This window comes from Scleropages formosus, chromosome 5 (assembly GCF_900964775.1).
Source record: "Scleropages formosus chromosome 5, fSclFor1.1, whole genome shotgun sequence".
Taxonomy (NCBI): domain Eukaryota; kingdom Metazoa; phylum Chordata; class Actinopteri; order Osteoglossiformes; family Osteoglossidae; genus Scleropages; species Scleropages formosus.
Window position 1 is genome coordinate 29,192,019 of NC_041810.1, and position 24,427 is coordinate 29,216,445.

The 24,427-nt window shown below is 45.8% G+C and overlaps 1 protein-coding gene across 3 annotated transcripts in view; it reads right to left on the bottom strand.

The window, feature by feature from the left end:
* fars2 (phenylalanyl-tRNA synthetase 2, mitochondrial) overlaps positions 1 to 24,427 on the bottom strand; it is a 66,162-nt gene that overhangs the window by 30,448 nt on the left and 11,287 nt on the right. For all 3 annotated transcript variants that reach the window (XM_018765704.2, XM_018765703.2, XM_018765702.2), the window contains exons 2-4: positions 8,994 to 9,628; positions 8,014 to 8,176; positions 5,387 to 5,518 (exon numbers count right to left, since the gene is read on the bottom strand). In XM_018765704.2, coding sequence (XP_018621220.1) covers positions 5,387 to 5,518; positions 8,014 to 8,176; positions 8,994 to 9,617 — 919 coding nt within the window. In that variant the 5' untranslated portion in view covers positions 9,618 to 9,628. The remainder of the gene's footprint in view (positions 1 to 5,386; positions 5,519 to 8,013; positions 8,177 to 8,993; positions 9,629 to 24,427) is intronic.

The following is a 24,427-nucleotide window of genomic DNA, read 5'->3' on the forward strand; positions in this document are numbered from 1 at the left end:
CTTAATTGTCCCAGAACGCACATTTAATCACGCTGGCGTGGTCGGCGCGGCAGCTCCACCCCCCCCGTATGCGACGAACCGCGACTGCGACACGTGCCGTCATTAACGTTGGGTCCCATATGCTGCCGATGGCCCCGTGAGCAACCGCGGTCCCCAAGCGGCCCATGGGGGCCATCGTGAATGGCACTAATGGGGGGTAGCACTCGGGAGTAGGCGGTCCTTCTCTCCCACAACTTTAATCTTTGATTGCCCAGCCTGCGGCACACTTCACATATGGAGCTCGTGCTCAGGGACACACAAATAATGAGTCCCCCTGACCCCTCGCTGACTGCCGGCGGTGTGTGGCGAGCCCCGCCCCTCGGTCAGCATTCCATTGTCTCAGCGCTTTAAGGGGAAACACAAGGGTGTGTGTGTGTGTGTGTGTGTGTGTGTGTGTGTGTGTGTGTGTGTGTGTGTGTGTGTGTGTGAGAGAGAGAGAGAGAGAGAGAGAGAGAGAGAGCATAGCGTTGCCTTGGCAACAGGAGCCAAAATATCAGCCACAGCCCCCTACAAAGAGAGCCACAGACAGAGCAGCAAAGAGAGAGGGAGGCACAGGGGAAGTAACAGGCAGTGCGTTCCTCATCAGCACAAGGCCCTCAAGTGTCCCACAAGACGCGGTGTGCACTCGAGACAATGGTTCTCATCTCACGGCAAAAAAGCTGAGAAATACATCTTACACCAGCTCCTCAATTTACAAATACAACTGGGATGTGAAGTCTGTTAGTAACTGTATTATTTTGTAAATCTGACCACTGGGTCTGAGATTTTTCTACGGGATGTACGTCGCATTGGAGAAAAGAGTCCGATAAATAAATAAATGTAAATGTAAGTCACAGTCAACGGTAGCTTAATAACAGAGCCTTCCCTCAGCCGTCCCATTTATTCACAGGCTTGGTTCTCAGATATATCTATAATAAATTAAAAATTCGCTGCAAGACTTTATTTATTCCATTTTCTTCAAATCGTCCCACACAGGGTCGCTGTGTTCCAGACCCTGTCCTGGAAACACAGGGTGTGAGGCAGGGAACACCGAGGACGGGATGCCAGCCCAAGCTGCGCGCACTATGAGAGTGGGTTTAATTAATCGCATCCCACGCGCCTACTCTGTTTGGGTGCCATTTACTGCCAACTAATGGCTGCATGTGGAACTGCAGGTGACATTCGCTCCACAGGCAAAATAGGAAATTACAGTAAAAATAAATAAAGGGAAGAAAATTCCTATGTTTGTAAATTCAGATCTTCAACATATATAACACAAGGACTCAGGAACATATTTTCTCGTTTCTCGAAAGCAATCAATAAAATGTGTACTCGTTACTAGAACGTGTGTTCTTTATGAAGACATATACAGTACATTTGGCATCATCACCGTGTCAAGCTCCCTCAGTCAGGCAGACAGGTTCTGGGTATAACAAGGCCCCTCATAAATAATCCTCAATTATAATTAGTTTTTTAGCACACTAAGATTGACATTAAACACCTGAACTGGAGGTAAAGGTTAACATCCAGTGAGGTGTGAAAATTCTAGCATGTAATGACTGTCTCAATGAGCGTTGAGAGAGGTCCCAGGCGGAACGTAAACACAAAGGTGGGCAGGGACGTGGCTCTGGTATCAAATACGACTTCAGAAACGTCAGCGTTAATGAGAAACAGCAGACGGCACATTGGCTTTAGCCTGTTATGTCTAAGGAGAAGAGGGACAGAAATCAGCATCATTCTGACAACTCCATGCTTGGGAAAGTGATCGATCACGATTAACTCCTACGTGTATTGATCACGCGGGCATGACTCGAGCGCCACGTATAAAACTTCACGGCAGCTGTATGCACTAATAAACAGTGAACAGCTGTCAGATGGGATACTGGGAATTTATTAGAATGTGATCAAACTCTCACTTTTAGTATGAAATTTTACACATGGCGATCTGTTTTTTCCCCACTTTCATCTGAATATTCAGGAGGACAGTGAGACTGACTCGTACAAACTGGAGCTTGTTTCAGCGCGATGGCAGGAAGTGTAAAAGATATGATGAAGGCTAATGCAGAGATGATCGTGGTCCCAGAGCTGTGGGCTGCAGCACAGCCATTTGGGCCTTCTAACCCTGATCACATTTACACGCTATTTACCCTGCAATGGAAATTTATATGAATTTCCTCCTAAGTGCTTCGGCTAAACGGGATGAATTTTTAATTGCTCTCAGGAAGGAATACAGAAATGGAATATAGTCTGTCGGCTGGGCAGAGACTCACATAATTGGAGAAAGCCGATCCGGCTGCGGGCCAATGGGGACATTAGAACACTTATTCCGTTACCAGACTCACCGATACCAGGCCATTCCTCCCATGATTCCACTTCCTCACCGTGGCTGTGCTTCTCATACTGTGATTGTGAGCCACCGCAATATTTTTTTAGGCACTCAAAGTTACAAAAAAGTTATACATAAACTGTGAAATGTACATTAAAGCATCGTGCAGTAGTGTAACAAAACAAACTATAGTGAACACACACTATTTCAGGTACATTAGGTCCTGTCACTGGGACTCAGTATACGAAGCATTCAGATGAGGTTAAGAGGTCCAATTAGCACTCGAATGAACTTTGGAGGGGACAAGATGAGATTAAAGTGACTCTGAATGTGGCATGACCATTGGTGCCATCTGCACGGGTTCCAGCATCTGAGAAGCAGGCACCTCACTGAGAATTGTGCACACTGTAGTGTCAAGAGGTTATAGAGAAATTTCAATAAAATATAATAATACACACACACACACACACATTTTCAGAACCGCTTGTCCCATACAGGGTCACGGGGAACCGGAGCCTACCCGGCAACACAGGGCGTAAGGCCAGAGGGGGAGGGGACACACCCAGGACGGGACGCCAGTCCGGCGCAAGGCACCCCAAGCGGGACTCGAACCCCAGACCCACCGGAGAGCAGGACTGCGGTCCAACCCACTGCGCCACCGCACCCCCCTAATATAATAATAATAAAAAAAAAAAAAAAATAAACCTATCTAGTATCAGTCTTGGGGACCAAAATGCCTCTTCAATGAAAGAGGTGAGAGGAGCATGGTAACACTCATTAAAGTAAATAGGAAGGCCACAGGGGCAAAAATAACAGCTCAGGACAAAAGTGGTGAAGAGAAAGGCATCTCTGAAGGCACAATTTGTCAGTCCTTGAAATTGATGGCCTACTGCAGCAGAAGACCATGTCGGGTTTGTCTCCTGAGAGGTCAGAAGAAGAAGATGAAGCTCCAGTGCACATGCAGTCTTCAAAACTGTACTATTGAACGGGGGCAAAAAAAATGTTGCCTGGTCCGTCAAATCCCAATTTTTTTGTAACACGCTGATGGTGAGGTGAGAAACTGGCATAAAAAGACTGGACCCATGACCCTTCCTGCCTGGTATCAATGACACAGACTGGTGGTGGTGGTGTAATGATACGGGGATTGTTTTCTTGCCTCACATTAGGTTTGCACTATCAGCTAAGTGTACCTAATGAAGTGGCTGGTGAGCATACTGTATATAAGACCCTTCAGGAAACATTTTGTAGAACAACGAAAGCTTGATGACATAAGTAATTTATTGCTTTTATCTTAAGAATGAAGACTCCATCCCAAACATGCCTTTTATTTCATTTCATTAATCCTCACAAAGATTAAGGAAAAACCGAAGCAACCTTACTTGTAGGCAAGAGAAAAAGTTTTCAACAAATAAACGTATTTGTATTTCAGCAAAAAGGGAAATGTCGGCCTGGCCTTGTACAGTTTATTTTTGAGACGTCCTCACAAAAGCCCAAGAAAAACCATTTAAAGGGACTGCCGCAAAGATGCTCGGAGCCCTGTGTGTTAAATGATTAAAAACCTCAAAATGTCACGGAGCAGGACGACTCGCTTCAAAAAAGGATCCCAGCGGACGACACAAGTGCATCTTGCGAAAAGGCCGCTCTGCGTTCCACCTTATGCTTTTCTGTGCGCGGTTGCGAATGCGCGGCAACACGGCTTCTGCGGTGCCACGAGGTCCGGCGTCCTCGCCCGTTCAGGACCTTTTGCGGAATGAATTCCCGCAGCTTTCTCTGACACGCAGACAGAGTCCCTCATCCTCCTTTCTCTGAGCTTAGAAGCACTTATTTAGCCACCTCCTTCATATTACTACATCCAGTACTTATTATTACTGAAACTTTCATTTATTTTTAGAAAATAAAAATGATTTTACTCGTACTTTATCACAATTTAAATCAATGAGAAAAATTACTGAACAATTAATAAAATTGTGAATGTGGTACATGTGCGAGCGTGTGAAATATCAAATTTAATGCACTACTGACTGAAAACGCTCGGATTTGGGCACGTGTCATGCTGAGGATCATCAAGTTCGCAGTTTGGGTCATCTCTGGATATCTGCATCAAAAACCCTACTGCTGAACACCATGGCCTGTCCACATGTGATGCCACTGCCCTCCCCACCCCACCTTCCAACGGAAACATCCTAGTTTGAGCGGCCTGAGGCTCCCCCATGTTGCACCATGCTGCCATCTGCTGTGAGAGGCAAGAAGTGGCATTTGAAGGCCTCATAGGAGCTCAAGCTGTGGGCTGACATGGCCAATATTTTGGAGGCACTGATCCAGACCCCTGTAGGATGCAGTCCCTGTGCCTATGAGACACAAGGTCAAGAAAGATGGACAGAGTCACCTGATGGCCCCCAAACAAACCTCCGATAAAGCCGGCCCTTTGGAATGTAGCGTTGACGTCAACTGAGACGCCATGGCCTTTAATGGAACTAAATTCTGCTCCACAGGAGACAACATATCAAAGTGGAAAATATTAAGTCTACATTTAATTAAAAATCAGACCTTCTACCAAAGATTTGAAGTGTCTTCCGTTTTTGGCTACATACGCGTGACATTAAAAGCGGAATGTGCCAGATCTTGCGACAGAGAGTTACGCAGAGTTACGTCCTTGTTTGTGGAATTTACAGACCTCCTTATTGTGCTTATGCTGACAACATCTCGGAAAATGTCATTCATCTTGTATGAGTAATTCCCGTGGGGCTGGACAAATAGGCTGCAGTAACTCCCAACCCTTTCCAGAAAACATGAAGCAGCCACTGCCTCGTTACACTGCATTCAGCAGTCTGTTGCAGAGTCAGAGTCTACATTTCTATGAGGAGATCTGCATATTTCCCCACGCATATTTTACAGTGTGTGAGGAGCCTACTATGACTGTGTTTGTATTTCTTTGTCCAATATCTGTATGCATCTGCACACATTTATGCTACGCGTTTGCCTACGTTACTGGTGGGCAAAATTAAACCAAGTGTAGACGTGCTGTGGTCAGCATGGTGGTACCTGAGTGGACCAGCTGCTGCTCCATCACCCCGCAGCCCAGCACCTCCATCCAGTCGCCACAGAAGTTTACCTCCATCTCAAAGGAGGGGTGAGTGAATGGGAAATAGCAGTCCACCCAGCGAATTTCCAGGTCTGGTGGAAACATACAGCACCGTCACACAGTCGCTCACCTGCTCTACATGGTCATGAAACTGCTTGCATGCAAAATAAACAGAACACAAGGCAGGAAACACAGAGTGGAAAAAGAAAGAATCAGCGAAAACAGAACACAAGACAATGTAAATGTTGTACTTTAATACAGAATGCCAAAGTTTATGTCTAAGAGTACAAGGTTGAGGAACTCTGCATACAGGTGACAGTTGCACTGAGCTGAAGTCAAATCCAGTGTGTAAGGGGTGGACATAAATCACAAAAGAGGTTCATTCCCATCATTCATTGCACACAATAAAGAAGCCAAAACCCCACTGGGAGACAAAGAGGGGGTTATTTCCAATATCAAAGGAGATTAATATACCCGCCGGGGGGGGAATGGATTCTGCACCTAGTTCAATTCCTCTTTTCGAAACTAAAAGGGTCTCTATCCAGGGGAGTGCAACTGTCAACCAGAAGCGTCTCATCCAAGAAATGTCTACACATCCAGCTGATAATTAATGAAGATTAAAATTGCATATGATGCTCTAATAGACTACAACACACTGGGCACATTGACCTATTCTCTACACAATGTAGATTCTTGTAAATTACAAGTGATGAAAATGCTTTCAGGATACTGTACATAAAGGAGTGCAAGTAACTTACATCGCTCTCCTGCATAGATGAGCGAATGATTATTGGCATTTCGGTGTGGTGCATCTAGCTTTTTAGGTCACCCGTGATAAAGGTATCAGGTTAATACTAGTTAATTATCGCTGCAAGTCAAAGAGAAGCATGTAGTAAATGTAAATGAATTAAATTTCTCTTGCCAACCATCTGTTTGAAAGGAAGTAAAATTTGGTCACTGTAAACACAAAGATCTGCCTTCTAAGTCACAGCAGGGTTATTCAAAGAAGTTCCTCTTAAACTCAAGTTCTTTAAGCGACACAGTGATAAAGGGAGTTCCCAGGAAAGATACAGTACAGAAAGGCAACAGTTGATAAACAACTATTCAGATAATCCAGCTGACAGGTGAGGAGAGGAAAACAAAAAAACTCCCACTGCAAAGAAGGGGAGAAAAAAATAAACCTCTGAGGGTCCAAGTACCAGGAGCTGCCCATCCCTCCTTGGGATTCTACTGTGGTGACAGGGTAAACTGGATTACTGGTGAAGTTATTTTCCCACAATTTACCTGTTTTTATTGAGCTGATGTTTTTCTCCAAAGTGAGTTACAGTGGAGGCACATACGACACACATTATGGGCAATGTAGAGTCACTAATTAATCTGAAGCCTTTATTTATTTATTATTCTGTCTTTAGACTATAAAAGGAAACCCATGTGACCACAGGGACAGGTGGCCAATATTTATTTGTGTCAAAGCATTTATATGTATATTCATTTTTTGAATACTTTGTTGTTTTTGCAGTTTCTTTTTTTAAATTTAAAAATAATCACACACACACACACACACACACACACACACACACACACACACACACACACACACACTTGTCTTGATCGGGGTCATGGTGAACCAGAGCCTACCCCACAACACAAGGCGGGGCCAAAGGGGGAGGGGACACACCCTGGACGGGACACCAGTCCGTCACGCGTCACCCCAAGCAAGGCTCGAACCCCAGACCTGCCACATGGCGGACACTGGCCAAACCCGCCACGCCACCGCACCCCCCCCCAAATAATTATATTATGTTTTATAAACATGTTTAGTGTTATGTTTTATTTAGAGTCAATTTAGAGTCACCAATGTACTTGAAACACACAGCTTCTGACTGTGGAGAAAACATTAGCATTAGAAAAGAAACAGCTGAAGGAGCACACAAAGACAGCCATACAGCATTACAGAGTATTTAATGAAGGGAAACTGTATTATGACAACTCACGTTAGCTATAAAAGTAACTGCGTCCATTTTAATGAGGTTTTGTGGTACTTAAATTGGTGTGTATTTTGGGCTCAGGGACACAACATTTTTACCTTTTTTTTTACATTATGAAAATTCAGTATACAAACGGTTTTTCAGGAACTAATTATTTTTGTAAGGTGCGGAAAGGCTATATTTATTTCAACCCTGAAATATAACTGGGGAGCACGGTGGCGCAGCGGGTTTGGCTGGGTCCCGCTCTCTGGTGGGTCTGGGGTTCGAGTCCTGCTTAGAGTGCCTTGCGATGGACTAGCGTCCCCTCCTGGGTGTGTCCCTTCCCCCTCCAGCCTTACGCCCTGTGTTGCCGGGTTAGGATTTGGCTCGCCGCAACCCTGCTCAGGACAAGTGGTTTTGGACAGTGTGTGTGTGAGCAATATAAATAGAAATATATCAACTACGTGAAATTCCTGATGAAACAGAGGTGGCAAACCCTTTGCCTCTTGTACTTTCAAAACAAAGGACAACAGGACAACAAGCAAAGAAGAGTCAGAAAGGCACTTGAATCCGGACAGTAAGAAAGACTCTAAACAGCTGAGATGCCATGCTATACCCACCTTCACCAAACAGGTGTCTGATGAGGCGGGTGAGGGTCTGCTTCAGGTTGAACTCCACCAGCTTGACTGCCTCCAGTGTGTGTCTCTCCTGTTTGTCGCAGGTGCGCTGGCCGCCGCTCTCAAACAGGCACAGGTCCTCACCGTCCTTCACAGACGCGAACAACTGAAGGACAAGACACAGGCATGGGGAAAACAGACCGTTACAGGTAATTATAGCAGAAATGACAGGTGGAGTGCTTATTCACAGGATGACTTTGTCAGCAAGAGGCATTAACTACACTTCTTTATTGTAATTTCACACCTGTATTGTGGATCGCGACCTTATTGGGGTGCTAGAGCGATCCCAAATTTCCCGAAATTCGCGGTTGCATGGCAGTCAGAACTGTGGCTCTCCTCTTCTTATTCATCACTTTTAATCTTGGTCTCTCCAACAATTACCTTCCCCGGGAGACTCGACGTGACAGATTAAGATCTGGGTGAACCAGAACTTTACTCCAGGAGTCGAGACACATCTAGACCAACAGCTCTCGCACCTATGTTCTCCGCAATCTTCCTCCGTCTTCTACTCGAGCACACTCCACAATCCTCCCTTTCCCCACAAAACGCAGTCTGCGTTTTTCACCAGTACAGTGTGCCTAACCTGCTTGCGAAGCTTGAAGAGTTTTGAATTTGTACTCCCATCCTTCTATTTGGTCAACAACCCCATCCTCACATACACCCATGAGCTCTGGTTAGTGACTGGAAGAGCCCCATCCCACGGACAAGTGTTGGAAATCAGCTTTTTCCATCGGATGCCAAGGCAAGAACTTTGGTGGAAGTCCAAGTGTAGAAATGCTCTAATTCTGTAAGCTGCAGAAGCTACTTCAGAGGAAATCACCTTATAAAATGTTCAATATCAACGATCAAGTCCATAAAAATATTATATTTTAATTTTTGTAGGGACATGAGGGTGGTGCAAGACAAACTGGTGCCGCTCTCACCTCGTGCTTGGAGAAAAGCCGCACTCCCTCCATCTGGTGAAAAACAGGGTAGTGCGTGGCATCGATTTCATCACGCCGGTAGACGTCACCCGCCACCAGGAAGGCGTCCAGGCCGGAGCGCACGAGGTCGCGCTGGTGGGCCGACGTGTGCGCCCGCAGCATGTGTCTGCAGTTTAGGTAGTAGTTGTCCCCTTTGTTACGGCTCGCGTGGCCGGGAGGGATGAGGAGGCTGTCGAAGTTCTGCTCCACGGTCACCACGGGACTGAGGGTGTCGTGCACCGAGAACAGAGGGTTGCTCCTGCGGCCTACGTAGGTCTCGTAGAAGTGGGCCTTTATGCGCTCCTTGATGACCCACAGCGGGTGATGGGGTTGGCTGTGGATGTTGCGGCCCACCTTAGACAGGATCCCGCCCGTTACGTTCGTGAAGTCGTCCCGGGGGTACGAATGGCCGAGCACCTCGACGGAGTCCTGCCTTCCAGGGTGGAGGGCGGGGCCCTTGGTGGTGACACCTCGACGTGGGAGGAGTCTGCGAGACAGCGAGCGTGCATGGGCTCTTCTGCCGAAGGGCCACCACTCCAGCAACATTGGGAGGGACAAAGGGAGGGTTCTGCTGCAAAGCCTCATGATGCATCAACCTGGGAAAAAGAGTGAGCGAAATGAGCAAAGCAGTGAAGCAACAAAGAAAACGGGTGTCAAGGACAGACTCTTAAACATGAAGACCCACTCAACATTGCCAACCCTTCCCACCCTGTTCATGGCATGTTTCAAGAGCTCCCTTCTGGGAAGCAATACGTGGCCTTCAAGCAGTGTCCCTTGCCAACCCCTAAAGGGCACATTATAATCTATATCCACACTTGAATGCACATTAAGATTCTACTGGTTGGTCAACCTCACAAAACTGGCATACTTAAACAGATGTACTGTTTCTATTATAGTAATTCCATTTCTTCCACATTATGCAACGTCTGCAATGTTCTATCAAACTTGACTGAACGAGCACCAAATGTGCATCGCAGCCGTTACAAATAAAACAAACATCTGAGGAGCTGTAGCTGTGGATGTGCTGAAGTCGGTAAGGATGCAAAGGAAGGAACTGGGAAGAAAATCTTTTTTGGCGAAATTCCATCCTATACCTTGCTTTGAAATAATTCAAACGTTAAAATAATAATTTGTTGATCATATCTGGGCATAGCGATGTTCGAGCTTTTCACACCTTATTTCCCTGGTTTATTTCCCTCCCCCGTTCACGAATTCTCATGACACCTTCAGCATCTTGGGAAGGAAGAAGACCGACTAGCCATTTCCAAGGCACACCTTCCATACATACCTTACATGACACTCGTCCTGATGGCATTGGTGGTAAGAGTCTGCTGACTGAGTAAATATAAGTGTAGATCGTGTGTACCTATCGAGTAGGAAGGGTGGTCGCCGCAGCCACGCCACACTCTCCTTCTAACGCACCCAGTCTCCGTGTCCTTGTGTTTATAAAAAGCCACAGGGACAAATACCAAGAATCTGTTTTGCATTAAATTTTTTGTTAAAGACAGAGAAAAACAATACAAAGCAAAATAATTAAGCCAATTCTTCTGCAGAACAGATGTTATGATAAAGACCTCTGAATATTTTCCAAAGAACAGGCAGGCAATTATTTAAATGAGAAAACAATCAAGAATAATTATTTAAGACAACCAGTGGTGACAAATCCAAGATGTGAGATTTTAATGGAAAATACAAGGTGGGCCAAGTGACTATTTGGCATTTATCAAAGGGAAAATTTAATTAAAGAAACATTTTGATGGGAAAGTGGCATCTAATTTGGGTGTCATACTCACATTCAGGGAACTTTTTGATTTCCACAATGAGTTATTTCCACGATCACAAAACATGCTGAAACAGCTGTTACAGACTAGTGGTTAATGATTATTTCCCAGCTCTACTACCTTCATTCCCATTTACATTAATGTACAAACCAGTGCAAAGCATAAGCTTCAGCCTCAGGCTGGAATAATATTGAAATTTTAATCAATCAAATGTGCGGTTTTAGAGTTTTCGATATTAATATCAGCGTTTTCTATCTAGTAACACAGTCCCCAAGTGTATGCTTGCCTGAGAATTCAACACAGCTGTATGTGCAAAACCAGATGCACACGTGGTTCTCCTGTTCCAAACATCTGGAGATATAAACAATTTTCCATTTTGTCTGGTTTCAAAAATTTATTTGTGTCACCCTGCTGAGGATGAGCAGCTGCTGAAAGCAAATCTTAGCGTGAATTTTTTAATTCATTATAGCTTCATCGGAGGTTTTTACAGACCCTAGCCTGTGAATTAATCGACATAAAGGTCGGACTTATGAACAAACTGAGTTGCAAACAGACTTCCTGTCCCAGCTGTGTTTGCAAGTTGAGGACCCGGTGTACTTGCGTGTCCCCATATAAAATAAGCAAAAGCTGCAAGCAAACATAGGGTGGGGGAGGTAATGATCCCTCTCCCTCTCAACTCATGGCAAAAGCCCAGAAGCGAGTGCACAGGCTGCGACACGTTCAATACTGCACATCTGTCTGTCAGCAGCTGTTCAGGGTCTTGCTCCACGGGATCAAGCCCAGCGTCTGGCGTGAGCATAGTCGCAGACGGGAAAACTGGTGGGCGTTAGTAAACAGTGTGCGAGCGCAACTGCTCCTAGCGTCAAGAAAAGGCCACATGAATTTAGAAGGTCACAATCCAGCAGACGTGATCCTTCTGGCGGTTTCACGTGTCTGAACGGGAACAGCGAACAAGGTGTTTCATGCTACACTTACTAATGACGTCGAGGCTCTGCAAGTGTAGTGAATTCGAACGCAACAAATAAGTCGATTGCGCTTTCATCGATCGGATACTTTTCTCTATATTTACTCACTTATCTGACACTTCTCTCCAAAGTGACTTACAGTGATTTACCCATTTATACAGCTGGGTAATTTTAGGGGAGCAATTTAGAGTAAGCACCTTGCACAAGAGTACTTACTCCAGCCAGAGGTGGGATTTGAACCTGCGACCTTTGGGTCTAAAGCTAGCAGCTCTAACCACTACGTTACCAGCTCTCTCTAAAGGGACTTACAACACATCACACCAAGTGCTGCCCCCTTCCATGCACAAAGGGTGAACCGCTCCCGCTTTGGCAGTGTAACAGTGTAAAGTACCATGGATGTAACGCTGGATTTTTTTTTGGAAAACAGCACAGCTCATTTAACAAGCGACCAACTTCGAACAGAGTTCCTCCCTCCTACATCTTCAGCGGTGCAGCACTGCGCCCGAGGAACCATCTGCCTCATCGCGTCTCATTCTCACCCGCACCTTATTGTCAGCAGAGTAAATAAACACTTGGACCAAATTAGCCGATCCATCTGCTTAATGCATGCCATACGCAGGAAGAAATGCATTTCAAAACACTTTTTTTTGCAATAAATGTATAAAGGTGTGAAAACGGTCCTAAAATACATTAATTTTGAGGCTGTATTCAAAAATGAAAATACAAGGGTGGTGGACAAAATAAACACTAAATGAAAAGGGAGCTGAACTTCGAAGCAATTCAATAGAAGAGGTGAATCATACTAGACTGATTTCCAATTTTCAGTGTCAGCTATAAAAAGAAGTCTCACAATTTGTACTTCGATATGTGAGTGTTCAAAAGTTCCGACAATCGCTGCCCGAATCGCACTGGGTCACAAAAACTGCAAATTATCTGACAGCGGTCCCCGATTTACGATGGTTCGATTTATGATTTTTTCGATTTTACGATTGTGAGCTAGTGATAGACATTCAGTAGAAACTGTACATTGAATTTTGATTTTTTTCCCCGGGCAATCGATATGCGGTACTCTCTTGCGATGCTGGGCAGCGGCAGCGATCCGCATCTCTCAGTCTGTCACGCAGAGGTGTGTATTGATGTGTTAAATGCATTTTCACCTTACGATATTTTCGACTTACGATGGATTTCGCAGAACATAAGCCCATTGTAAGTCGAGGACCACCTGTATATGTTAAACGTTGACAAACTGCATCGGCGAAGAGGAACAGTGGTCGCGACTCAAAGCTCACCGACAAGGATAGACAAGACACTCCACAGGAGAGTTGGTAAATTTCACAAAAATTCAGCCTCAAAAATTACCAGGAAATTGAATCACCTGGCATTCGGAAAGTGCTTGTATCCAAAGGCTGGTGCACAAAGATGCATGAATGGGTATAAGGAACACAAAATCTGAACTTCTGTACAATGGAAAAAACAGTAGGATGGCCTGAGGAGTCACCTTTCACCCCATTTCCTACCTCTGGATGGATTTATGTTGGGAGAAAGCCATCCATCCATCTTCTGTCCCGCTTGTCCTAAAAGGGTCGCGGTGGCAGCAGGGAGAGCAGAGAGGCCCAACCACCCCCGTCCCCCGCAGCTTCCTCCAACTCAGCCTGGGGGATCCCCAGCCGTTCCCAGGCCAACTGTGAGATATAATCCCTCCAGCGAGTCCCGGGCCGACCTCGGGGCCTCGTCCCAGTTGGCCGTGCCTGGTATACCTCCAAAGGGAGGCGCCCAGGGGGCATCCTTATCAGATGCCCGAACCACCTCAACTGGCTTCTCTCAATATGGAGGAGTAGCGGCTCTACTCTGAGTTCCTCCCGGATGTCCGAACTCCTCACCCTGTCACGGGGAGCGAGTCCCAGCACCCTGGGGAGAAAACTCATTTCGGCCGCTTGTATCCGCGATCTCATTCTTTCGGTCATCACCCAGAGTTGATGACCCTAGGTGAGGGTAGGGACGTAGATCGACCGGTAAATGGAGAGCTTTGCCTTATGGCTCAGCTCCCCCTTCACCACTACAGTCCGGTACAGCGACCGCATTACTGCTGCCGCTGCTCCCGGTCTGTAGCCGATCTCGCGCTCCCTTCTTCCCTCACTCGTGAAGAAGACCATTGGAGAAAGCCGAAGGATGAATTCCACCACAACTTCCGTTGCCAGCTGTTAAACGCGTCCGAGAATCCGTAATGGTAGGGGTGGCCATCTCCCAAGATTCATCACATCCAACGATTGCTCTGCTTAGCCATATACTGGGCAAGAAATATAAGGGCTTTTTACAGGACCAAGAGCACCCTATGGTGCAATCACTGTTTCATCATGAGATTCCTATATTCCAGGATGACAGTGCCCGCATGGACACCAGGAGAAAGTCAAATACATTCCATGCCCTCCCCGATCACGGGATCTAAGCATCACTAAATCTTCACAGAAATTTCTGGAGCGCAGAACGCAAAGTCGTTTTCCACCCCCTTCATCCGTCAAGGAACTGAAAACTTGTCTTCTTGAAGAATGAGGCAATATCCCACTACACACAGTTCAGACCATATATGACAGCATTCTCAGGAGCACCGAAATTGTTCTGAAGGTAAAGGGTGGTCCTACTCCTTATTAGGTCCTTGATATTAATATATTATTTGGTAGCAAAACTGAATTTTTCCAATAACTACTCTGATCAATCTCTACACATGGGTTGAGCGCTTAAGCTATTTGGGGTGGCACGGTGGTACAGCGAGTAGCGCTGCTGTCTCACAGCACCTGGGTGGTGCGAGAGGACATGGGTTCGATCTCTACTCAGCCTGTGTGGAGTTTGCATGTTCTCCCCGTGTCTGCGTGGGTTTCCTCCGGGTGCTCTGGTTTCCTCCCACACTCCAAAGATATGCTGTTCAGGTTCCCCCATAGTGTGTGAGTGTCACGGAGAGAGTGTGTGTTTTGCTGATGTATGGATGAGTGACGCAGTGTATCTAGCAGTGTAAGTCACCACGGTGAATAAGGTGTGTGGGCTGATAATACTAGAGTTCATTGGAAGTCGTCTTGGAGAGAAGTGTCAGCTAAATAAATAAATGTAAACGTTTTGAATAAAAGCCTAAGCAACCAATAATGTAAATATTATCCGGCACTAATTATAATCACGTATTTTAAACATGGCAAATAAAATCAGTCCAACTTTAATGAGAGAAAGCTCGGGTTCAACGTGACCTAAAAATGAAAAAAAAAAAAACCTATCGCTCCTTCTTGACAAAAACACTAGAGCTGAAAATGCTGCGGCGCCGAATGACATTGAGCACTTTCTTCTGCCGGACATCAAGCGCCGAAATTTGAACGCGGTTCTAAACGCAGCCTTCCGCATCAGAGAGCAGGAGATTCCCTTCAACTTCACGTCTCTGGTTTAGATGTCAGAGCCAGGCGTGAGTCTGTACAGTTAATTAGGGCCCATTTCACTATTTTAAGGAAAAACATGCTGCCCCGCATAATTCGCTTACGGGCTTCTCGCTTTTTTCGTTATAAATGTTTCCATCCTGGGAAATGTTATGCTGCTTAGGTCTCAACAAAATCTGCAGAACCGCCTCACATTCATATATTATATACTATACTGTCCAACTGTATACATAATTGTACATACTTACATTTTTATCTTGTATTTTTCCACTTGTTTTATATGTTTTTTTTTCTTAAATATATATTGCAAGTATTTATCTGACTTGTGTTCTGCTGCTGTAACATAATTTCCCTTGTGGGATCAATAAAGTATATCTATCTATCTATCTATCTATTTTCATGATAATAAAAATACGTCATCATTTTTGTTAATTCCAATAAAATGTGGGTGTTACGGCCGTTTGAGAGAGGTTTTCCGTCGACTAAGAAAAAGGACGCCAACCTTTGTGGTGCGGAAGGTACCATCTCATTTAAAGCGCCTTCAAAATAACAGCCTTTCTTGCGTAAGAAAGCTGCAGAAATAGCCAATGTTTACTTGCTACAAATAGATGCTAAAAATAATCCTGCACTTCTGCAGTATCAAAACTCGGTTTCTCCAACTGCACCAATGCATCATTAGAAACCGCTTTTAAATTGCATCAAATGTGACATTTGGGACATTCATTAAAAAAAAAAAAAAACTTTCAGCACCGTATACTGCTGTGGTTCTGGCAACACGTCACTGGTTATTATTATTATCCAGTATTATTCACACTTGCTCTTCCTTGCTCCAGGGGCCTCCGCTGTGGAGGACCACGTTTCAATTCCAGAACCGTGGAACAATCCGGATCATTATGGCCAAGAAGCTGCAGTCCTTGCAAAACCACCTGGGAAAGTTCGGCGTGCAGCACAAGCACGCCTGCAATCGTTAACGTACAAAGCAATTCAAACTAAAGACAAAAAAACTTCAATTCCAAACCCTGACTTGAATAAAGAGCTCCGGAAATGATGTTCCCACTTTCATTCCCTCATCCTAGAGCGAAAAAGAAGAAACGGCTCTGGGAAAGGCGAGACAAGGCTATGACACCCCTACTCAACATTCCGGATCCGTGGGAAAGATTGGCAAAAAATCTCCTGCGGCACAGTGAGTTCGAGGGAATAAGTCTTTTAGGGAAACAGCACACGGAGGTCAGCAGGAGAGAGGGGAGGAAGAAGAAGAAGAAAAAAAAAAGATGAAGTCAGGGAACAAAACTAGAGCAAATGAACGTGATACTTACATTTATTTATTTAGCAGACGCTTTTCTCCAAAGCAACTTCCAATGAACTCTAGTACTATCAGCCCACACACCTTATTCACCACGGTGACTTACACTGCTAGATACACTACTTACACTGGATCACTCATCCATACACCAGTGGAACACACTCTCTGTCACTCACACACTAGGGGTGAACCTGAACGGCATGTTTTTGGACTGTGGGAGGAAACCAGAGCACCCGGAGGAAACCCACACAGACACGGGGAGTACATGCAGACTCAACACAAACTGAGCGGGGATCGAACCCACGCCCTCTCGCACCACCCAGGTACCGAGAGACAGCCGCCCACCCCTATTAAAAAAATAAGGGTAAAAAGACAACAAAGAAACCCATCTGTTTTCCACACCTACCCAGTACCAAGAGCCCTTTTGACTCGAGAGCACCGCAAACGATTCAACAAAGCGCAGGAAACGCTCCGCAGGGACCTCGGTCCGTGCTGACTCGCACCTTTTCCGCACATTGTTGGGCAGTACATTCATGCTGCGAACATCCTGTTCCACCTCATCCCAAAGGTGCTCTACTTGGCCGAGATCCGGGGACCGTGCAGTCGCTGTCGCGTTCCCGAAAGGACCCCGACACAATTCGCGCTTTGTGACACCGCTCATTATTCACCGGGAAGAATCCAACGGAAAAAGGTAGGCACGAAGGGATGCACCTGGTCAACTACAAGGGTTTTGGCACTTTGTGGCTTCCAACCAGCGCTCAGCCGGCACTAAAAAACGAACGTGCACCAAGGAAACACTCCCCACACCATGACACCACAAGCGACAGTCTGTGCTGTTGACACCAGACAGCAGGGGTCCATTCGTTCATATTTGACCTTCCCATCAGTATGTCTCAAGAGAACCTGGGATTTGCCAGCCCAGGCAACATTTTTTTCCGCTCTTCAATCCTTCGTCTTTGGCGACCAAGTGTGGCGATCACCCATGACAGTCTTATCTTCTTGTTCTGAGCAGCAAGCATGAACTCGGTACGGCCTTCTGCTGCTGTAGCCCATTTGATTCAAGGTTTGATCATCCGTTGTTCAATTCCAGGAAGCCTTCTGCCCGCCTGTGTAGAGCTGAGCAGTTACTTGCTTGCTTGCCTTCTTGCAATGAGACTAGTCATGCCTGTCTAACCTTTCTCATTAAGTAGGCAACCAACCTGGGTCTACCTGCCGATGGCAATAAGGAACGGAATGAGAGCACCTATTTGCTTCCAGTGTTTGAAGCTCAGGAGGGCGCGGTGGTGCAGTGGGTTGGGCCACAGTCCTGCTCTCCGGTGAGTCTGGGGTTCAAGTCCCGCTTGGGGTGCCTTGCAATGGACTGGCGTCCCGTCCTGGGTGTGTCCCCTCCCCCTCCAGCCTTACGTCGAGTTGCTGGGTTAGGCTCCGGTTTGCCGTGACCCCATATGGGACAAGCGGTTCGGAAAGTGTGTGCGTGAAGCTCAAACTGGCTCTTTTTCCAATTCCAGAAGTGCCAGGAAAATTTCGTTTTTTTTTTTTTAAACATTATACCGTTACCATGGAAACAAAAATGAAGACGCTAAAGAAACCTGAAAAGACGAGGAAAAGTTCCCACTGCTATGGGATAAACCGGTTAACAACTGGGGACTGAATAGTTATTCTCAGTCATTTTAAGTTAAATCCAATTTTAACTTCACTCAAAGTTAATACAAATAATGAAAAGTTTTTCCTTTTTTTTTTTTTTTTAAAAAAACAGCTGAAGTTTTTACAGAGCAGATCAGAAAACAAACAAATGCAAGTCTGTATTATTTTGTTTTTGTGATGTAAAAGCGGCTTTGAAACTACGAACTCTTCCGGTACCAAATGCGTTCACCTGTCGCGGAAGCAGCGTATTTTCGAAAGGATTCGATCTGAAACGAACACGGTTTCGCGACCGCTGTTGAACACAGACGTACAACGTGACCGTCACCGAGAGGCCCGACCCACCACTTTCGGGTCGGCTCACGCAACACCTACACTCCCCAATATCTCCGTACGTCTAAATTTAGAACGCCCGGGAAGGATGCGCAGCCAGTTGGCCTCGAATCCTCTGGGCTTTTTCATTCTCCTGAGCAGATTCGTTCTCTCCTTTCTGCTGCCTTCTGCCTTTTCTCCCCATAGATTTCTCCTCTGCAACACCGACGGACACGACATAGATTGCTTGTACGTCTCTTTGAACTTTGACAGATCACATGCAACTTGGGCAATTCGCTGAAAATGGTGCTATGAAAAAAAATAAAGCGAAATGCAACAAATCAGAGCCCTACACGACCGAGAACCTCACAGCAACAGAGAGCTGGATCCTAAGTGCACCGTAACGGAATGTATTATTCCTCTATTCAAATGCAGTACCGGTATAACTTGATCCGAAACGGCCCCTTTGTAAACGAAACCAATAAACAGTCAGAGCGGAGTCAAAATGAACAAAATTGCTCTCTTCCCATGCGTCAGGCGAAGGGTGGTCGGGTGCTGCGTTTGGAAAGAGCATCTTGCGCATCTGTTCTTTGTAGAGAGCCAAGCTGGCACAAGAGCGGAGCCATATGAGCTTTCTTTCCCCAAAAGGCTGGCAAATTGCGCGTCTAGCCCTGGCTACGAGTTCCACCGTATCACCCGGTACAACACAAACATCCATTTTTCCCCCCACATTTGTACCCAGACCGCACAGTGCAGGAGGCTGGGTGGGCTTATGGGCACTGACCTGCACCACTCCACTAGGGTCTTTCACAGTGACCACCTACATCTACATTCACATTTATTTAGCAGATGCTTTTCTCCAAAGCGACTTCCAATGAACTCTATGTAGTGTTATGAGCCCACACACCTTATTCAGCGCGGTAACTTACACTGCTAGATACAGTACTTACACTGGGTCACTCATCCATACATCAGTGGAACACACTCTCTCTGGGGGAACCTGAACAGCATGTCTTTGGACTGTGGGAGGAAACCAGAGCACCCAGAGGAAATCCGCGCAGACGCGGGGAAAACATGCAAACCCCACACAGACTCAGCAGGGATCGAACCCACGTCCTCTCGCACCACCCAGGCGCTGTAAACCCTGAAGACCTGACACCTGACCACCTGAAGATGAAGACCTAGAGCGAGGGAAGGCTGTTCAGTGAACATCACAGGCACAAGAAGAGACCAGAAGGATCTAATTTAAAGGCTAAAGAAATACAGCTCGCTAATAGTACCTGGTTATTCTGGTGGAGGGGAAAATGTGTGTAAACGACTTGGCAACTGATCAGTGACTGAAAAGAACAGCAGGCCACAACCGCACCAGCAATCTGTGGCTTCGATCAATGTGCAAAACCCTATGAAACATCAAGGTTGTCAGGGCGGTTTTGTTTCAAGTACGTCTCCGCAAGCCTATCGGATGTGTGAGAAACGGTTATCATGGTATTCATCTCCAGGCAGAGCAGTGTCTTCGGGTGCTCTCCGGTGGGTCTGGGGTTTGAGTCCCGCTTGGGATGCCATGCGATGGACTGGCGTCCCGTCCAGGTTGTGTCCCCTCCCCCTCCGGCCTTACGCCCTGCGTTTGCCGGATTAGGCTCTGGCAACCCGTGACCCCGCATGGGACAAGCAGTTTCAGATGATGTGTGTGTGTGTGTGTGTGTGTGCGTAAAATTAATTACAGACGAAATACAAAAATAATAAAAGGAATTTACAAATGACAATAATACCAACGTACATTACGATACTTACATTTATCACATTTTATTGATTTAACTGACACTCTTCTCCAAGGCAACTTACAGTGTTAAGCTACTTATAGTTATTTACCCATAAATAGAGCTGGGGAATTTTTTACTGGAGAATTCAGGATAATTACCTTGCTCAAGGGTACAACAACAGTAGGCAGGGTTTGAACCTGCAACCTTTGGATCCAAGTACTATCCAGTGGAATACAACTCCTAGTGAACACAAGCACAGTTTTTACAGTAAGTGGTTTACTGTTACCTTCTTGGATGTACGTATATACGGGGACAGCTGGTAGCGTAGGCGTTAGAGTTGCTGCGTTTAGATCCAGAGGTCAAAGGTCACAGATCACCACCTCCGGCTGTAATACCCTTGAGCAAGGTGCTTACCCTAAACTGCAACAGTAAAAAATTACTCAGCCGTACAACTGGGTAAATACTGGTAACCCTTAGCATTGTAAGTTGCTTTGGAGAAAAGCGTGAGCTAAATGAATACATGTAAATGTAGGAATTCGAGTTGGGAACGCAGCAAAAAAACTGCAAACTGCACACACCCTGAGCTGGATTCAAACCCGTGCCCAAACAAGCATCTCAGGAGCTGTGAGGTACCAGCATTACCTGCTGCGCCACTGTGCCAACCTGCTGTAAAAGAGGGTAGATCACTGTAAAAGGCTTTTACATTTACACTCTTCTTCAAAGCAACTTGTTACCTGTCCCTTGGGAAGAGGTGAGCGGTGCTGCATGAACGGGTCTGTCCGTGACAAAGGATGCTGGCGAACTGAAGCCGGCAGAAGACCAGGGACCGCGGTAAGTGCGGCGAGATGCTCCAGCTGGGCAAACACTTTGCCGTACGCAGAACAACGGACCGTGTCACAAAAGGACACACTGCACCTATATCCTTTAAATAATAACACATCACACACACACACACACACACACACACACACACTTTCTGAACCGCTTGTCCCATACGGGGTCGCGGGGAGCCAGAGCCTAACCCGGCAGCTCAGGGCGAAAGGCTGGAGGGGGAGGGGACACACCCAGGACGGGACGCCAGTCCATTGCAAGGCACACCAAGCGGGACTCGAACCCCAGACCCACCGGAGAGCAGGACCCGGTCCAAACCACTGCGCCCCCTCTTTAATAACACATCAAAACGTCAGAAATTCACGACTGGATCCCTCATCAATTAGTCAGGTCACTCCAGTACAGGGTTTAAATTTGCAGATTAACCAGCCACTCAAGGGAAAATTACTCTTGAAAATTACTATTGATCATCATACCCCGCAAGCATCTACAACACTTTTTTCAAACCATAACCGCATTTACAGTAAGACATATTTTATGTCATTACTGAACATTTTAATTTGTTTAGCGCTTTGCAGATTTTCTCCTTGTTTTTATTCTAGAAGGTATGCTGACATGGAGCTGAGGCACAAAGGATCAAATATAACCGACAGATGGTATATAAGCGGCCAATATAAGTGACAGCTGGAAGCGTAGTGGTTACAGCTGTTGCATTTGGACCCAAAAGTCGCAGGTTCAAGTCTCATCTCCTGCGGTAGTACCCTTGAGCAAGGTGTTACCCTAAATTGCTCCACTAAATACTACCCAGTTGTATAAATGGGTAAATAATTCTAAGTTGTTTTGGAGAAAACAGAGAGCTTGAAACAAAATGTGGCCAAACAATCAGGCCCGAGATATCGTGAGTGTCGGAGGAAAAAAAACCCCGTCTTTCCGATTGTGCCGATGCGTCTGATTCATTGGCCTGATTCATCTGTGCCAAAAGCAATGCATCTGAACTTTGCTTTTCACCCATAATACCGCAGTGGACAGTGATGGATTGAGGTCTCAGACAGGGCGCTATGATTTCTGGTGACCAAAACCCTCATACACATACAAATCATGTCTGGGTAGAAAATCGGAGGAGCTCCTATCAGCAACAAAGCCACAGTCTTGCAAAAGCATAGATAAACAAGAAAAGTTTATATTTATCCTTCTCAGCACAATTCCTGCCAGCATACTCTATCCTGGAGACAAAACCTGTTACATCTGTTGCAATAATATTCACACAAGCGTTGGGTACAAGGTCTCGAACAACCATCTGCACCAAAGTCGGACGTCCCACTTATCAATCGCTGCATATTTATTGGTTACGGGGGACGTTTTTATTCAAGTTGACTCTGTAAAGCACCAGGCAAAATGCATTTTCCAAAGGGAACTGGGAAAAAAAGAAAAACTTCAGCAAAAAAGGTCAAGAGTTTCCTAGCGGAGACTATGCAACCAAGAAAGACCGACAGGTATACGTTTATTTTACTTCACCTGTCAAGCAATGGCACACAAAGTCTGCGTCCAGTTGTTTGGTCACTCTTTTAAGTCTTTTTCTCATTTATAATGTTATCTGAGTGAAAATCTTTCTCTTCATTTCTGCGAAGAAGCAACTCTTTGAATACTAATAAGAATCTTACAACGAAAATCAGAAGACAACATATTTTTTTTTTTTTTTATGGATGCCATGAGTCACACCACCTTTCTGAATGTTTTGTTCTGCTTATAGTGCGTTCGTGTGTCTATATCTAGTGATGGCCTTCAGAGTCAATAACGTCAAGTAGGCCTTTTAAAAAAAAAAAAGTTTTTAAAAAAAATTTCTAAAACACTTGAAAGAAAACAATCAAGCAAAGTTTTTCCGGTCAATACTACATACAGTACTTTCTTCTTCGTGTTGATACAGAAAAAGCTGGCTGTGCAAACTCTACTCAGTTCCCAGAGTTCTTGGGTGTAACATGACCCCCGTTCTCCAAATGGGGAATGGGGGGGGGGGGGGGGTAGGGAGACAAGGCCAAAACCAGAGTTCTCATGTTTTCATAGGAGGACTTACCTTCTACCAACGTGCGTCCACCATCCCTCACATAACAGGGCTTATTTATTCTAACATCATCACCTTTGTCAAATCCCCACTGCCGGGGGGGTCAAATTAACATAGTGCCTTCTTGGGTAGGAAAAAAGTGGTCCCTGGATCACATATGTAACTAAAAAAATTCACTAAAATGTCACAAATAACAGAAAAAAAATATGACTATATAATAATTTTGAGTTTGGGGGTGCCTTGCAGTGGACTGGCGTCCCGTCCTGGGTGCGTCTCCACCCTGCTTGGGACAAGTGGTTTGTGTGTGTGTGTGTGTGTGTGTGTGTGTGATTATTTTGAGTTTGTTTTTAAACCCTATCTGTTCATTCATTCACCAATAAGTACTCGTCTAGTGCAGGTGACGGGAGTGCAGAGTCTATCCCAAGAGCAGATGTTGTGAGGCAGGAACCATCAGGGATGGGGACAGCAGACCTGTCACGTTGCTGACATCAACATTACGTTAAAGGCGACGTCCAACTCTAAGTAGACAAAAGCGAATTTCGCAACGGATGGATATCGGCGATACTCAGACACGCAATTCTCGCAGCAGCCGCTTGGCCCAATACCACCGTCTTTGCTGCTGCACGCAGAACTGAAGAAGAGTCCCTGGGTCTCTCCGTGTCACATTTGACTAACCAGTCTTGAATAATGAACCAAGGTCTCGGAACCCACAACCTTACTTGGTCAGCCCAGGAGCAAAACACATCGTTATCGTGACACAAACAAGTCTGCGGACGCATCCACCACCTCTTCAAGGCGAACCTGCTTTTCAATTTCAAACTATTCCATTATACTTTGTGGGGAAGGAAAAGAAAAAACAACATCACTGCCAGAGTTATTTTAATTCTGTTGAACTGCGCTTCAGTTTCAGCTTACGGACTGAAGACCGAACAGTCTCCTTTAGGATTTTCTGGTAGGAAGCAGAAGTTGTATTTTGAATATTTATTGGAAGTTGCTCAGGCCCAGAAGCAGCAAAGCATCCCCACACCATTATACTGCCACCACTGTGCTTGACAGTAGTTATGATGTTCTTTTGTGGAATTTGTTTTCGGTTTACACTAGGCAGGGGGTGCGGTGGCGTAGTGGCGCAGTGGGTTGGACCGGGTCCTGCTCTTTGGCAGGTCTGGGGTTCGAGTCCCGCTTGGGGTGCCTTGCGACGGACTGGCGTCCCGTCCTGGGTGTGTCCCCTCCCCCTCCGGCCTTACGCCCTGTGTTATCGGGTAGGCTCCGGTTCCCCTGTGACCCCGTATGGGACAAGCGGTTCTGAAAATGTGTGTGTGTGTGTGTGTGT